Below are 11,762 nucleotides of genomic sequence, written 5' to 3' on the forward strand. Positions count from 1 at the left end.
ACCTAACTACAGATCTCTTAAAAAACTATGCTTTTTTCTTATTTTGTTATTAGCAAAAGTCAAGGAAACTTTTTATTTCTTTAGAGGATCATAATGAACCAACAATGAAATGGTCACCAGCCCTTACCTGCATTGCTTTTAATTGCTGTGGTGTGAGAGTAACAGGCATAACCTGACCAGGAATTTGTCCCGAGATTGCCTGTGCCTGAGATACCATGGGCTGGGGTTGAGGCTGGGATTGTGGTGGAAGCTGAGACTGTTGTGCCTGAGCAACCTGCTGCTGCTGCTGTTGCTGCTGCTGCTGTTGTTGTTGCTGCTGCTGCATCTGTTGCATCTGCTGTTGCATTACTTGTTGAGGTGGCTGCTGCTGTAGCTGCTGCTGTGGGATTTGTTGCTGTTGTTGCTGCTGCTGCTGTTGTGCCTGCATAGCCTGCGCTGCCTGCAGCTGCTGCATTTGGGCAATTCGCTGTAGTTGCTGTTGCTGCTGTTGCTGTTGCATCTGAAAAGCAGGAAAAGCCAGGATGCTAAAGCTTCCAGCAGTGCAATGGTAGCCTTATTTTTATAGCGTAGATGAAAAGCAAACTGAATCCTGATATATCAGGCTGAGTTTTCAAGCCTGTATAGAAAGCCCAGACCTCGTATTAACTCACTCTCCAGATATCTCAACTCTATGTAGTGCATGTCCTGTGGTTTCACTATTCCAAGCTTTTCTCACTATACTAAAATAGTTTTCAAAAGCAAAGATAAGTCCATCACTTTTTCCTTTACAAATGGGCTCAAAATCACTTCTTAAATGTAATCAGCCTGCATCAGCACTGCCATTTACCAGAAATGCACAAGAGCATGACAGCTGAAGTTTCCTCTTCTGCTCTTGTGCCTAAGGATGATGCATGTAAGTGCTCAGTACACATTTTTTAAAGTAGCAATCTGTAATTCACACAATGACAAAATAACCACTATTTCTAGAATAATACAGTGCTTTTAATACAGTGCTTTTAGTTCTTTACCACACCCCTGTTCTTGTCAGAATGAAACAATGTCCTGATGTTTATAAAGAGAAAGAGACAGAGGTTTTTAGTTCTCTATTATGGCAGAAGAAAGCAACCAAAAACCCTCATTGTTAAGCCTTCCTTCTGGGTTGTAATGTAATGTTGCCAGTCTAAACTGAAGTCCTATCCCAAAGTGGAAGTGTATTAATAATGGGAAGAGCTGATACTCAGTACTTCCATGCAAGCTAAATTTCACTTGACAAGTAACTGATCACAGATCACCCCGATTGCCATTGTAATTCTTGTTTGTCATCACCTGCTGTTGGTTTTGCTGCTGCTGCATCTGCAGTTTCAGCATGTGCTGCTGCTGCTGCTGGACGGCTTGTAACTGCTGCTGTTGCTGCTGCTGCTGTTGGGCTGCTGCAGCTGCTGCTGCCTGCTGCTGCTGGACCTGAAATTGTTGTTGCATGGCTGACTGCTGGGCCTGGAACTGCTGCTGCTGCAAAGCCACCTGTTGCTGCTGGAATTGCTGCTGCTGCTGCTGTTGCTGCTGAGCTATCTGCTGAAGCTGAAGTTGGGCTAAAAAGAAGGGAGGCTATGCTTAACACACGAAACCCGAACAGTACAAGAGACAGTTACACAGTATAACTCTACAATAATCAAAGATAATCGCTAAAGTATAAAATACTCATCACTGGCAGCATATACTTTTGCATCCTCAAACGGAGTAGGTACATTAACAGCAGAATTGATGACACTGCCTACTATCTCTACAGCCCCCTGCCTGTATTTAGTCAGCAACTGAATTAAAAATGTAAAAATGTGCAGAAATTGTATGGCTCTGTGGCCACCTGGAAGGACCACAACAGGATCACACCTTAGTCTCCACAGAATTCTCTAAGAAATAGAAGCTATTGAAGAAAACATATGCAGAGAGGCCACCAGCAGGAAGCATAACAGCCATAGAATGTATACGTGGGTTTCACAGAACAAAGTTCTGAAGTTGACATCTTGAAGGATAGGAGAAGCATTTGCTCATAGAAGAGAGGCTGTTCCTCTCTATGCTAAGGACGACATCTATCCCAGTAAGTAGCAGTGTCTGAAATGAACTCTTCCAACAGTTCCCTTGGCTGACTTAGCCAGCAGTATGAAATTCTTTCAGTACCCTCTCCTTGTGGAAAAGAGTTATTTACTGAAAGACTGATCCAACAGTTTCAGTGGTTGAAACAAACCAAACACTTACTCTGCTGAGTAGCTGTAGAGACACCAGGCATACCGTGAGGGGCCATTCCCGAGGTCCCAGGAGGCTGCTGCTGCCCTGGGAGACTCATCTGTTGCCCCATTGGGCCAAGGCCACCCATCCCAGCCATCGGTGCTCCTTGAGCTCGGGAAGCCATGCCCATTCCAGGTGCCCCTGCTGGGGGACCCCCAGTCAGATTCTGCAAGGCATTCATGGGATCTACAAAGAAAACAGTTAGCATTATGCAGCCAGCCATGCAATTGCCTCCCCCAAATCCTCTGCTTTCCAGCATCCACTCTCTGATCTGCTGGCTTCAGACCACAACTAGATGCAAATCCTGAGAACCTACTGCTCACTGCTCTGCCTGCAAGACCACAGGAAGCTTCTGGCAGGTCTTTGCCTCTCTGTAAACAGAGCGAAGATTGTTTAAAGTGCTTCAGATCTGCAAATAGATTCTAAATATATCAGACAAAAGGAACTCATTAGCTGCCTCTGAATTTACATGCAAGTCAAAACTGGCTACCAACAAAACTTCATGCAGCTGTACCACCTGTAACCTCAAAAAAAGCATATGAAGAACAGAGCTCCCACTGCGGATTCCATTGGCCTCTTCCTCCTGAGGAGGAGCAGTGCTCAAACCAGATGAAGTCCTTTGCAATGCAGTTCCCTCAAGTTCCCACCATAACATCATGTTTTTACAGAGAGGATAAACTTTGTCTTTCAAGAGAATTGTCACAGTCTCAATCCTGGGCATGTAGAAAAGTGAAGTCAAAGAAGGAAAGGCAATTCAGAAGGGCAAAACAGAACACAGGGTGCAGATGCAGTATTAATTAGGTACAGAATGCAACGCTTCCTTAGGAATACATATCAGTTTTTAACTGTCTAGGTGAGGTGTTAATCAACCCCAACCACTGCACAGTTAGTTTATGGGGGGATAAAAATGATGTATTCATTTTCATCATCATCACTATGAACATCATATTACGTTCCTAATATAACTGCTGTAAGAATTAGCACAGAGATAGAATACATGATTGGATCTAACCAGAGTCAAGTGGCAGAGTAGAGCACACAGCCCGCAGACACAATGTTTGCCTCTAATGCAGCACAGTGAAAAACCCAAAGTTGACGACAGGGAGAAACCTGAATGCCCAGCAGGAAGTTATTTTCAATCACTCTTGTTCTTCCAAGAATCTCAGTGTTGTGGGCTAAGAGAAGCACAAACAGGGAAACAAACAAGTCCCCTGTGCTGCATCCAAAACACCATCTAGGCCTGTCACCCTCAGAACTGAACAAATCACAAGGTTACTGTGCTACCTTTCCTTTCCTCCACCAATAGTAATATTGCAGCTAGGAAATCCACAGCCCTCTTAGTACACCACAGCCCTGTTTTTTGAGCTGTTCTAGTCAGAAAATAAATAAATAAATAAATAAATAAAAGGCCTCTTACCACTGACTGAGGCTTGAGATTTCTTATTGTCTGCAAAAGAACATCACATTAATTATCTTTGTTAATCTCATCACACAGATTTGACATTTCAAATACACTCTCCAAGAAATATAGTCACATAATAATTAAAAAAAAAAAAATCACTGTCTACTGTAGTTACGTCTCCAAACAATTTATCCAAACCCATAATTCCAGACAGCTGTATCATAGCTGTAACAAGCTGAGTGGAAAAAAAGGTATTTTTATCTTTGTAATTACATAAAACATTAAATAACCTAATTTTGTACTCAGAACACTACAAAAACACTGAAAACATTAAATTATTTCTCACTCAAAGACTCTTCAATTGTAGATGGATGTTATAAAAGAAACAATATTTAGAAGTTAAGCATATATATTACTGGTTGAAGTTTTGGAGCAACTTGTGAGGAGTCACACGCAGACCCACACATACAAGCCAGAAGATTTCCTTTTATTCCCCCTCCGCCCCCGATGAGCAGTCACTGGGATAAAAATTACTTACGGATATCTCGAAAATGGATAATAAGCCTGGCCACAAGAGAAAGATACTCCTCCTAAAGGTAAAAAAAAAAAAAAAGTGTATCAGCGCAGGAAATAAAAACAGAGCAACCACAACTTTCTGGTACTTCAGTATTCTTCCTCAGTGTACCAGATTTTACTTTACAAGGCCTGCGAGCTTTTAGTTCACTTACAAGGACCAGTCTGTTCACAAACTAAGTGGAAATGCTTTTTACCAGAAGGTCAGCGTAGCTGATGGTCCAAGTAGCCCAAAAGTCCATAAAATTCACTGGAAAGAACTACTGTGACAGTCACAGTAGCAGGAACATAATGTGTATACCTACTTATATACTAATACATCCATTTTCCTTTTCTCACCCATTCTAGTTCTTTCCTTAAGGATCAAAATTTCTTATTGGGTACATTGACTCACTTCAGTCCTTTAACTAGGTCATATTCATACTACAAGAACTTTTTTATGCTAAGTTATTATTATTAAAGATATTAACTTAATTGTTTTTAAGACTTATACATGGCAGAAGTGCCAGAGGTGAAAGGACAAATAGTCTTTGCTGCAATTTATTAATGTGCTTCATAATGCACAAGAGAATCTGCCACAGTGCTGAGACAGCCTCCCTGCTCCTTTAAGTACCACTCACCAGTGAGAATGCCATCAGCAGGCATAAATAAGCGTTATAAAACTTTCACCAAGTTCTATCTCAAACATGTCTTCTTTGTAGACAGCAATAGGATCCAATTTCTTATAACACAACCCCAGGAAAGAAGAGCTTATACGTTTGGGTAGCACCTAGAATTGTACACAAAAAACAGACTTTCACAGAGACCTGAGAAATTCCTTTTTTTCTTACTCCCAAGACAGCCTTTTTATTGATATCTCAGTCTCTCCTGATCACCAAACTGGTTAGATGGAATAATGCCACACTGTAGATAAAACAAACTCTATGCAATTCACTACATACAAGTCTTTAGATAAGACTTAATTAAGCACAGAACCACGTATGCATTAAATGCTGCAGTATCAGCAAAGCTCTATTGGCCTGAAGTCCAGTCTGCTGCATGTATTGGACACCAAACACTTCATTTCCCCTCAGGGTAAAAGGAACACACACACATCCAGATACTTTACCCTTGTTTTAGCCTTCATAAACACGTGGCTCTCCATCTCTTTGCTGGACTTATTATGGGCAACACCAGCCTTCCTCATAGCTTCATCACTGAAAAAGAAAAAAACAATGCTGGGCATTAACTGAGGACATCAGAAAATACTTTCTGTAGTTAGAATGTCTGTGTAACAGCTTTTTACCCCTCTCTTATTGTTAAATCCATGTATAGATTAAAAACCAAAAATGGCATTACTTAAAATTGCTGCTCTTTAAAACTTATTCAAATAACTGCGGAAAAAAGTCATTTTTTGTTGCCTTTTAGAAATTAGTTCTTTGCAGATATTCAAGAATAGCGGCTAAGCAAGTCACTATTTGCTGCTTGAAGTGTTAGTTTGACAAAATACTAGGACCTGTTGATGAATCCAGTCATTCAGCTTTCCTCTAATGTAATCCATGTTCAGTGAACTACGGGCTCGAGCCTGCATAGTACCAGGCATTTCCAAAAGAATCCTCTAAACATAAGGTGGAATAATAAAAATTGCTTGGTAAAACATCAAACGCCTTTAGGCAATGAGCAGTAGAGAAGAAGAAGGTCCTGCTGATGGACAGTTGGTAAGAAAAACCTTTTTTTACCCCCTTACTGTTCTTTTCTATTTATCAATCAGAAGTGCAGGGCCATCACACCACTAGTAAACTGGAACTAGATCTGCCCTCTGGATGAGAAATTGAAAGCACGAGAAAGAAAAGGAAATAAACCCCCCACACCAAAACACTCTGCTAAAGAAATTGGTAGGAAAGAAGGGGTGTTCACAGACTCAGAACAGTTTGGGTTGGAAGGGACCTTAAAGACCATCTAGTTCCAACCCGTGCCATGGGCACACCGCCTCCCACCACACCGGGTGTCCCAAAGGCCCGTCCAGCCTGGCCTTGAGCACTGCCAAGGATGGGGCAGCCACAGCTTCTCTGGGCAGCCTGTGGCAGTGCCTCACCACCCTCAGAGTGAAGAATTTCTTCCTTATATCTAACCTAAACATCCCTTTTTTAGTTTAAAGCCATTACTCCTGTCCTGTCACCACACCCTCTGACACAGAGTCCCTCCCCGGTTTTCCTATTGCCCCCCTTAGGTACTAGAAAGATGCTGTGGGGTCTGCTTTTGGTGCAGCCCAGAGTACGGGTGGCTTTCTGGGCTACAAGCACATATCACCAGCTCATGTCAAGCTTCTCATCAACCAGTGCCCCCAGGTCCCTCTCCTCAGGGCAGCTCTCATTCTGTTCTCCACCCAGCCTGGATTTGTGCTTGGGATTGCCCCAGCCCAGGTGCAGGACCTTGCACTTGGCCTTGTTGAACTCCAGGAGGCTCAGGCCCAGCTCTCCAGCCTGCCCAGTCTCTCTCCTGCCTGGCATCCCTTCCCCCCAGCGTGTATCCTCAACACATCAAAAACCAAGCAATTCCACTGCAACATAAGCACTGAGACAAAAAACATCTTAAATCAAGGACTCAGACAGGAGAGCAGCCCTATTCAAATCTGCTGGGCATTCTCATTCTTGGAAACATTTCACTTCACTGCAAAACCTGTTCTGTGTTACAGCCTAGTAGCTGCAGCCTGCATTCCACAAGCAAGTTACCAGGAAATACTTTCACCTTGTAATTACCATCTCAGCAACCCATTTCTCTGCTGTTGAATGAGCAACTACCCTACCCTAAATGCATCTTAGGGTGGGGATCCTTGGAAGCTTCATGCAGCCTGAAGTGGGACTGCTGCTTTCTGCCCCCTGGAGTTCTGACCACCTCCCTTGTGAGTGCTGCTTGTGTGAGCAGTGAGCTAGTCGAGTGTCCTGAAGTAACTCAGTATCCCCCTCAAGACAGGCACGAAGAGCAGAAACAACAGACTTAGGTGAAGGAGCTGAAGCTGTCCAAACTCACACCTTTACCTTGCAAAGTTGTAGCCTAGTAGCATGTAGCTTACCTGGTGTAACTTGCAAAGAAATAGGGAGCAGAGCACAGCCACCTGCATGTGTCCCTCACGGTAACCTGCTCACGTGGCCTGACGGACACTAAGAATGCTGGTTACGCAGGAAGGTTACTTAAAATGAAGCCAAATTCAAACATAACACAGAGTAACTACTCTTTCATGTGCAAGCAAGCCTTAAAGTGAGCTCCTCATAAAAGAAGTCTGCTGCAGAAGAAGCAGAGCATCCAGTCCTTCACCTCCCTCTTTCCAACACTTTCTCTTTCAGAAAAGCTGCCTCTAAACCCACGCTACTCTCTCTGAATCTTCCTCACCGCCTTAGTCCCACAGCGAACGACAATGCCTCTCATTTCAAGGCCACCAAGAACTGAGCAGGCAGAAAGACCAGTGACACAGACCCAAATAAAGGATGTATCGTGCAGCTAGTACTAGAGTGGCTGATACAGAGACTGTGATCCATGGCGTAGCAGGAAGTTTGGAAAAAAAACACAGCAAGTTATTTATTCTGTGTAGCCACCATTTCTTGTTGATGCTGCCTAGCACTCCATGCCGGATCTCTTCGTATTCCACAAGTTCAGCTGTGTGTGGTTTCTTCCTCCTTGTCTGTTTCTTTGTCCCCACATTTATCTTCAATCAGCACAAAAACACTTAAGTTAAAAGGCTGGAAAAGTCACTAGAAAAAGACAGCTTTACACTTTATAAGTGTACCAAATAAGGTATCACATCCTTCCAGAAATGAAATTCAACACAACTTTGAAAACCAGATGTTCCAGCCAATACAGCCTTCATCTGCCTCACAAGCACTTACTAAGCATGTAAGATGTGTACTAAAGCTCTGCCTTTTTCAGCTCCTCCACAACACTCAAAACTGGTGCCATGAAGCATTCGGCACCACTGCCAGCTTCAGGAATTCCCCCTCCCTTACCAAGAAGTTCGTTTCCAGCCCTACAACTGCAACCTCTCACTCAGGCCAACTGGTCTAGCAGAAAAATCTTGCAAAACACGTTCTCCTTCACCACTCCACCAGCTCTCCTCTCCTTCACACCCTGAACTGCACCAGGACTTCCAGTGAGACGAAAGGGCAATGAGCTCTAGGACCAACCCCACGTTAACACCACCAGATGCTGCCTCATGAAACGGACTGGTCACTCAAAATAAATCTTTCTTTCTTAAAACAACAGGAAGGAAAATAAAAGCGTGCTGGTAGGCCGTTAACCACAGCCATCCACATCACAAGCTTAAAAAACCTCCAGATAAACACCAGCAAATACATTAAATGTTAATTACTTGATCTTGGGTACACGACAGCACCCCACACAATGTTTCTGTTAGCTCCAGGTTGGACACAGCACATTTAATGACAACCCTCACTGCAAGAACACCCAGATCAGGAGTCCCCAGACACCTAGGACCAGCCTCAGCCCCACATGACACCACCTTCAGCCACAGAGGAGAAGGCTAAGGACAATCCAACCTCTGCAAGGCCTTCTCTTTGTAAGGCCTTCTCTTTTTTAACGTAAGGCATTCTCTTTCTTTCCAGCTCTGCAGTGAGGAAAATCCCCGTCCTGCTACACAGAACCACCCCCTCAGAGCTTCAAAGGCGCAGAAAATCCTCCCGCAGGAGCGATTCCTTCAGAAGCCTCCCCGCCGGGTTACGCCAGTGCCACTGTTTGTGCGGCTGTGCAACCAGCAGGGCCGAAGCACTACCCAGCTTCAGAATAAACACTTTTCCTCAGTTATTTTTAACTTCAACAAATTTCTCCTTCAGGTTCACTGCATGGCAACCCAAACACTTGCACTACAGAGGCAGAAGCTTCTTAGTTCACAGTTTTATAAATGCTTATTTTGACGCGACCGACTCCTCCCTTTCTGTAGTACCAGGACAGGAGGCACAGCTGTCTTCTTGGCCCTTTTTTTTTTTTCCTGAAATCCCATCAGACAGCCCAGGCTGGCATATAAAAATAAGGCTGCTTTATGAACGGATTTTGTGACATATTTCACAGAGAGCAGCAATGCAAATGATCTCCCCCCACACACACACTTGAGAAACTGTAGCTGCTCTGCTCGCCTCCTGCCTGCTCGTTTCTGCTCCCACCTCTGCCTCCTTTCCCGTGCTCTCCACCTCCCCATCCTTACTTATGCTCATGCATGCTCTTTCCTCTCATCTAACTGAACCATTAGCTAAGATCTACTTGATCTTAAGCGTGAAGGTATGCATGAAAGCCAGGCAGAAAGCTGAACACCACTTTTATTGACCATCACGCAGCTGAAGTTACCCTGTTTGACACAATTCCCCTTACCCCAGGCTAGAAGCAGCTCGGCGCAGGAACTGCACGGCAAGGCACTGAGGTTACCACCACGCAACCCACCTCAGCTTTGTCCTTCAGGCAATACCAACGTTTAAAAGCGTATTAAGGAAAGGCATTTAGAGAGAGGCTCCCAAGGCACTGGTAGGTGCCTGTTCGCTGTGAGGGCTGGAATAAAAAGGTGCCTTGAAAGCACAAACATTCACACTCCTGCATCGTTGCTCTCTTGGAACAACGTGGCAGGAACCAAAGCTGCTCCCTGGCCTCTGTCATCTGAGCTCTGGCAGTCCTGGGTCTCACAGCTGTGGGAGTCCTGCTGGGGCCTGTGATCTGACAGGGACCCAGCGCTGAGCGGGGCTTCCCAGGGGAATCATTTCCTAGCGAGATCACCTCTCACACGGTGCTCCAACTACACACAGACACGTTCGCTAAGATACCTACTGCACACGGTATCCCTGAAGTGTTTAGCCAGATAATGTCACTATGGAAAAAAGAAAATATGTTGACATCCAGGGACCTGTCTATTATAAACTCTACTCCTGGATAGCCTTCATTTACTTCAAGTGCCAGCATGAAACCAAGTCATCTGCTGATATCTAGTACAAGTTAATACATTTAAAAAAAAATCCACTGTAGTCATTGCACAGTTATCCCAGTACCAAGTGTGCTTGCTCTTTAAATAAGACAGGGAATGGAAACATCTGTAGGATACTACACAGCAGGATGGTGTGCAAAGAAGACACATCACTCAGAGAACACAATCCTGGGGGAGGAGGGAGGGAAGACTGCCAACACATTGATAACAAAAAGCACACAGATAAAAAATACATCTGTGCGCATATGCAAGACTAAACAGAGGAAATTGTAATTCTTTCTTGCAAGAATTAAAAGTGTAAGACAGTCGACATCTCTTCATGTGCCATCAGCCTTTAAAAACCTAACTGCTATTGACCTATTCAATCTTTTTCTCTTACTATAAGCTTCCCCCTGAAACATTTGTCATTTTTGGTGCTCACAGAAAGACAGTGACTGCTTGCAGAGCAAACACACAAACAAGAGGTTATTGCACTGAGCTTTGTTTCAGCTGACTCAGGTTTACTTCCCCGGAGTTGCACAGCATCAGAGAGTAGTTTGGGGGGGCTTTGCTTTGATGAAGAAGTAAAAAAAGGAGAGGAAAATGCAACAGATTCATCTGACAATAGATGCTGCAGAGAGTTTAGACAGCAAAACATCAGCTCTGATGCCAAAGAAGCTCGCACAGCTTTGACAAGCACTCACTGTCCGATTTCTTTCATGAACACTGTAATATTTTAATTCTGAGACATCATCACAAGGAAAGCCCAGCGCTAGGCACTAAAACCGTGTGCAAACAGCATATTTGTCATATATCACAAAGAAACCGTTGCTTATGAGAATCGGTATTTAAAACAAAGCATAATCAAGCTTTTCAAGCGCACAGAAATAAGAATTTTAACGTTGCTTTAGAAGCACCGAGCAGTGCTTTCAGCACTACAGTGAGCACCCTCTGCAGGGTAAGAGCCTCCCCGTGACAGAAAGAGCATGGCGAGCGGCAAAGGGACTCGAGCGAAGGGATCGTGTCACAGAGGATGACCGAGGAGACAACGAGCTGAACTTTCTTCTAAACAACCTTGCCGCGATCGTGCAGACACCGACACCGACTGCGATCGCTGCTCCAGACCTAGGAAAGCACAACAGCTAACCAATTCAGTCTCTGACACTAATTTCGCTGTCAGAGCCAGACAGAAGCCTATACCGGGGTTTGCACAGAACCAAACGCGGCAGCCCCGCGGGCCCTGCCGGAGCAGAACCCAATACCGGCGGCTGCGGGGCAGGCCGGGGGGCCGCTACCGGGGGCAGGGGGACCCGGGAGGGCCGGGCCGGGCTAGGGGGGAACCCCCGTCCCCGCACTCACATCTGGCTGACGAGCTTCTGGCGGAAGTTGGTGCTGCGCCAGTCGGTCTCGGGCCCGGTCACGTCCATCCCCGCCGCCCCTCAGCCGCCGCCGCTCCGCCACACGCCACGCCCGGAAGCGGCTCTCCCGCCTCGACTTCCGGCGCGCTGAGGGCCGTAGAGAAACCAAGTCCCGGCGCCGGTCTCGCGAGAGCTGCCCGCCGCGCGGCACGCTGGGACTTGTAGTCCCGCC

At 45.2% G+C, this 11,762-nt stretch overlaps 1 protein-coding gene across 4 annotated transcripts in view; it reads right to left on the reverse strand.

The window, feature by feature from the left end:
- MED15 (mediator complex subunit 15) overlaps nucleotides 1-11,722 on the reverse strand; it is a 31,957-nt gene extending 20,235 nt beyond the window's left edge. For 3 of the 4 annotated variants that reach the window (XM_082773750.1, XM_082773749.1, XM_082773751.1), the window contains exons 1-7: nucleotides 11,532-11,722; nucleotides 5,346-5,433; nucleotides 4,203-4,254; nucleotides 3,680-3,709; nucleotides 2,233-2,448; nucleotides 1,306-1,568; nucleotides 128-499 (exon numbers count right to left, since the gene is read on the reverse strand). In XM_082773750.1, coding sequence (XP_082629876.1) covers nucleotides 128-499; nucleotides 1,306-1,568; nucleotides 2,233-2,448; nucleotides 3,680-3,709; nucleotides 4,203-4,254; nucleotides 5,346-5,433; nucleotides 11,532-11,599 — 1,089 coding nt within the window. In that variant the 5' untranslated portion in view covers nucleotides 11,600-11,722. Of the gene's footprint in view, nucleotides 1-127; nucleotides 500-1,305; nucleotides 1,569-2,232; nucleotides 2,449-3,679; nucleotides 3,710-4,202; nucleotides 4,255-4,857; nucleotides 5,125-5,345; nucleotides 5,434-11,531 lie in introns of those variants that run through there. The other variant, XM_082773752.1, reaches the window with a different exon arrangement.
- Nucleotides 11,723-11,762: the final 40 nt, after the last annotated feature.

The sequence above is a fragment of the Aythya marila genome (genome assembly GCF_965140915.1).
Source record: "Aythya marila genome assembly, chromosome: 17".
NCBI classification, from domain to species: Eukaryota; Metazoa; Chordata; class Aves; order Anseriformes; family Anatidae; genus Aythya; species Aythya marila.